At 47.9% G+C, this 5,399-nt stretch overlaps 1 protein-coding gene across 1 annotated transcript; it reads left to right on the top strand.

Moving 5' to 3' along the window:
- Positions 1-1,480: 1,480 nt before the first annotated feature.
- On the top strand, positions 1,481-1,997 carry LOC118755106 (the record flags this gene model as incomplete). The annotated part of the gene is made up of 2 exons (XM_036489953.1): positions 1,481-1,603; positions 1,663-1,997. Coding segments are annotated over exons 1-2 (341 nt in total), but the record flags the coding sequence as incomplete, so codon positions are not given.
- Between the last annotated feature and the right edge of the window lie 3,402 nt (positions 1,998-5,399).

The following is a 5,399-nucleotide window of genomic DNA, read 5'->3' as shown; positions in this document are numbered from 1 at the left end:
ATGAGTTCATTTGCAAAAATAAAAACAACATCCACGGAGGACGGTCCTCCCAAAAAACCGACAGGGGTGACTCCGATTGATGCTACAGCCTCGGGCAAGGCATTGATCAGACCGCCAGTGATAGGAGATAGAGGGGGCTTAAGCGGCAGGGCTGGTCCTAGGACGAGTAATGTAGGAGGCAGGGGGGGGGGGAGTAGAGGTCTGGGAAAACCGGTCTCTAACCGTTTCTCGGCTGGAGCTGCGACGTCAGCTCCGCCTAGGGAATTTAGATCCCAAAACTTACACACCTCAACCCAGGGGCGGGGTGCGGCACCTGCTTCAAGGATAAACCGGCAGGATGCTGCTGATATACGCAGCAGCTCAAAGAAGGTTGCAGCCACAGGTCATGGGGGGCCGGCTAAACATGTCCGCCCCTCTAAGCAGGCCTACTACGATAGAAAGGCGGCCATTAGGGTCGTTAATAGGATAGGGGACCTGCCGACAGAACAGCTGACAGAGGAAGAAATCAAGTCATTGGACTGGGCGAGGGGAGTGGTAGCCAGCTTGGGCAAATCGGCAGGCTCTGCTCCAAAGAGGCAACGATCTGCTGAACAGGCAGGGGATAGGGTCGCCAAAAGACAGAGAACAGGTGGCCATAAATACCCCTCCTTCAGGGACGTTGTTAAGGGAGGCGGTGAGGTACTGACCATCATTGACAGAGGGGAGGAGGAGGGGACCATCCCGAAGGAGAAATGGAGGCAGGTGGAGGAGGCTATAGCCGAAATCGACCTCCAGGTCTTAGAGGAAAACCCTGGACCTCCTCCTCTCTGCCACGATTCCGGTTGGTATCAAGGTAGGGCAAAGCTCATCGCTTGCGAGGACCATAGGTCAGCCCAGCTCTACAGGTTGGCCGTTAGCAAGGTAGGTGAGATTTGGCCGGGAGCCAAACTAGAGGCGGTCAGCTAGGAAGAGATTCCTAGCAGACCTAGAGCTCGGGTTTGGATACCGGCTAAACCAGCCGAGCCTGAAAAAATAGAGCGGATCTTTAGATCCTGCAATAAGGACCTGCCCCACACAATTGGAAGGTGGGGAAGATCGAAGAGCCGATAGGAAACAGAAGGCAGGTGTTGCTGATCCTCAACGCCGAATCGCTCGCCCCATTGGCGCAGAAGGATTGGGAAGTCAGATTCGGGTTTGTTGACGCAACCGTTCGAATCTACCGCAGCGACGAACCGGGCTTGGGCCTTAATGAGGAGAGTGATAAGTCCGGCATGCGCAGCGGTGGTGAAGAAGGGTTGCCCAGCAGCCAATGCTCATCCGACTCAGAGAGGCTAACCGGTTTGGGGCCGCTGTTTTATGAAGAGGATCTCGCCGATGACACCGAGGGTGAGGAGATCGAGGAGGCGGACGTAGATGTCACAATGGTGGAGGTAAAACGGACGAAGTCTTATGAAGCTGATCCAGATCAACCTCAACCATTCTAAACACGCGTCCGCGAATCTTGAGGTCCGCCTGGCTGCCGGTGGACTTGACGTTGCCCTCATCCAGGAGCCGTGGATACTCGGCAACAAAATCTGCGGGCTTGGGGTGAAGGGCTTTAAGCTAATTGCCGCACAAAATGCAGGTAAGACTCGAGCTTGCATATTAGCAAGGAACAACTTAAACATCTTCCTGCTCCCACAGCTAAGTGACGGCGATTTGGTAGCGGCAAGCATAGAACTGGATAAAACCAGCTTCTGGGTAGCCTCTGCCTACATGGCCCATGACAAGGACGCACCACCAGAGGAGGTTCGGACGTTAGTCAAGGAAGCAGCCTATAAGAAAAAACAACTGGTTGTCTCCTGCGACGCTAATGCTCACAATTCGATGTGGGGGAGTACGGACACGAACGCTAGAGGTGAGTCGATACTAGACTTCATTCTAGGAAATAAACTTAGTGTCTTGAATTTAGGCTCAGAGCCGACCTTTATAACAAAGAGTAGAGAGGAAGTTTTGGACATAACCCTGACTTCGGACTCGTTTGTCCATAAAATTAAGAGATGGAGAGTACTTAGTGAAAAGTCTTACTCTGACCATTGTTATATTCAATTCGAAATAGATCTTAAGACCCCCCATGTTAGGGAGTTCAGAAATGTGCGTAATACCGACTGGAGTGTTTACAATAAAAAACTGGGGACTTTATAGCCAAAGATACCTCCCCGGGACCCCGCCACGCGGGTGGAATTGGACGGGTTGGTTAATCAGGTCACTAAAGCCATGAATAGTTCTTTGTCAGCCGGATGCCCGGTTGTTAGATACAGGGGGAAAAACAAACCACCTTGGTGGTCAAAAGAATTATCCTCGTTACGTGAATCCAATAGGACAATGTTCAATAAGGCCAAAGCCACGAGAACAACAGAGGACTGGGAAGCCTATAAGGCTGATCTGAAAATATACAAAAAAGCAGTTAGAACTGCGAAACGTAAATCATGGCAGAGTTATTGCAAGGGAATTGAGGAAACCACGGAAGCGGCCAGATTAAGAAAAATTCTTGTAAAGTCGCCATGCAACCTTGGCTATCTCAAGGGTCAAGGGAACTCATGGACTACGACGAGCGTGAAATCTTTAGGTCTCCTCCTGGACACACACTTCCCTGGAAGCAAGCCGATGGAACTTAATGACCCCATAAATGACGGGGGGCTACCTGATCTAGGAAATCGACTGATTACTAAGGCGAAAATCGAATGGGCTATTAAGACTTTTGGTCCTTACAAGTCACCGGGACTGGACGGCATACACCCGGTAGAACTGCAGCAATCACGGAGTATTATCTCCCCATTCATTGCGTCTATCATAAGAAGCTGTCTTAACATGGGCTATATTCCGCTAGGCTGGAGAGAGACAAAAGTCTCCTTCATACCTAAGGCAGGTAGGTCTTACGTATTTTTTGCTCAAAATTTTAGAGAGGATAGTGGACGATTATATACGGGGCGTGATACCAACTAGTAGGCTCTCCCCAGCGCAGCATGCCTATACGAAGGGCAAATCTACGGAAACCGCCTTGCACTCGCTCGTCGGGTTGGTGGAAAAAAGTTTATCTGATAAAGAGTATACTCTGGTTGCCTTTGTTGATATAGAAGGCGCCTTCAATAACATTAAAGCAAGCGCCATAGGGTGCCTTAGAAGAGCTTGGAGTTAACCACAACGTAGCGGCGCTGATTGAGTCTATGCTTTTCAGCAGGAAGATAACCGATAAGCTTGGCAACACCACAATAAGCAGAGAGGTCTGTAGAGGCACTCCTCAGGGAGGGGTTCTCTCCCCTCTTTTCTGGAATTTGGCAGTAAATTCTCTGCTGAAGAAACGAGAGAGGGGGGGCTGCCACGTCACTGCATATGCTGACGATCTGGCAATTGCCGTTAAAGGTAAATACCCTAATACCCTAATGGAGATTTTGCGCTCTAACATGGCCACGCTTAGGAACTGGACAGAGAGTAGGGGGCTCGGAATAAACCCCGAAAAAACTGAAGTAATTCTCTTTACAAGGAAACATAGGCTTCCCACAGTCTCACCGCTAATCTTTATGGGTGTGGAGATATCTTTGAAGGAGAATGTTAAGTATCTAGGACTCATATTAGACAGGAAACTTACGTGGAAACCTAATATAGAGGAAAGAGTAAAGAAGGCCAACGTTGCACTACATACTTGCAAACAAGCGGTCGGAATCAAGTGGGGGCTAACACCTCGTATTACACATTGGCTTTACACCTCGGTGGTCAGGCCAATATTATTGTATGGAATACTCGTATGGTGGCCAGCAACTCAAAAGTCAAGTTACCTAAAACTATTGAGTAAGGACCAAAGAACAGCGTTTTTATGCATTTCAGGCGCCTTAAGGACCACCCCAAACAAAGCGCTAGAGGTGGTAATCAATCTGCCCGCATTAAACCTGGTGGGAAAATACGCGGCCGCCTATTCAGTGCTCAGACTAAAAAGCATGGTGCTATGGAAGGATCGGCGGTTCGGCCACGCCTCTATACTTCAACTCTGGGTAGTCATGAACAAGAAGTGGACTACTCCACCCCTAAACCAACCTTCGATAGGCTCTTCAAGACGAGCATCCCGTCAAAAAGAGAATGGCAAACACCAAGACCATGGAGAAGGTGGGAACTGAATTTTTATACGGATGGATCCAAGCTAGACAAAAGGGTTGGCTACGGAGTTTTCTCCAAGGAACTAGGACTAGAATTATCCGTCCGAATTCCGGACCACTGCAGTGTTTATCAGGCAGAGGTTTTAGCTATAAAGGAGGTGGCTGTGTACCTTAGTACGCATGTCGTAACGAGGACTACGATTAAGATTTTCTCGGACAGCCAGACGGCCATTAAATCAATGAACATGGTAATACTGAGATCGAAGGTTGCGCAGGAATGTCCAGCAGCTCTAAACGATATCAGCGCCGTGTTCACGGTCAGCTTAATTTGGGTTCCGGGACATAGATACATTGAAGGAAATTGCAGGGCCGATGAGCTTGCCAGAAAAGGTACCAATCTCCCCCTATGTGAAAACAGAGGCACAATTGGGATACCCATGGCAACCTGCAAACGAGAACTTCGAAACAGCATGATCCAAGAGGCAAATAGGTCATGGCTAGAGGAGGGCACTTGTAGAACAACTAGGCTACTTTGGCCACAAATAGATAAGAAAAAGACGAAAGAGTTGCTCAGCCTCTCAAGAGAGGATATTGCAAGGGTCATGGCTTGTGTTACCGGTCATTGGCTATTTAGCAGGCACTCTTCGAGACTAGGAATATTCTCCCACGAATATTGAAGAAGTTGCACGGATGAGGAAGACGAAGAAACCGTAGAGCACTTCTTCTGTAGCTGCCCAGCTCTGGCCAGGAGGAGAGCAGGCTTTTTAGGTAGGCCCTTCTTTAACTCTCTTACGGAACTATCATGCGTAGGAATAAAGCCAATCCTACGCTTTATAAGAGCTTCGAAATGGTTCTCTGAAGACTAGTAACAGAGGTTCCCGTGTTCTGCAGTGGTATCACAATGGACCTTCAAAAAGGCCTAAGTGAGTTGGTAATTCGAACCGACTGCCACATCAACCTAACCTAACCTAATATCAAATCCGATTGTAGAAAAAAAGGAACAAACCTCCTACTTGTCAATTGCGTTCTGAAGTGTCAAAATTCATTTGAAGAAATTAAAAAGTGAAAATTAAAATGAGTTTAATGGTTTTATTAGTTGTTTTGTTCAATAATGAGCAGTAAACAAATGAAAAAGTGAGACAAACAATTTTGCGCGATCGCAGCAATCTCATATAATTACAAAAACAACATTTTTTGGTAGAAACGAAATCAGCATAAGTTACGAACAATTATAAGGCTCAACCTATGAAAAGTGCGTTTTTAAACCTTAAGTCCAGATTTGAGGGGGTA

Source organism: Rhagoletis pomonella, unplaced genomic scaffold (genome assembly GCF_013731165.1).
Source record: "Rhagoletis pomonella isolate Grant_MI unplaced genomic scaffold, Rhpom_1.0 Rhpom_scaffold_05325, whole genome shotgun sequence".
In the NCBI taxonomy this organism is placed as follows: domain Eukaryota; kingdom Metazoa; phylum Arthropoda; class Insecta; order Diptera; family Tephritidae; genus Rhagoletis; species Rhagoletis pomonella.
This window is presented reverse-complemented; position numbering and strand designations above follow the sequence as displayed.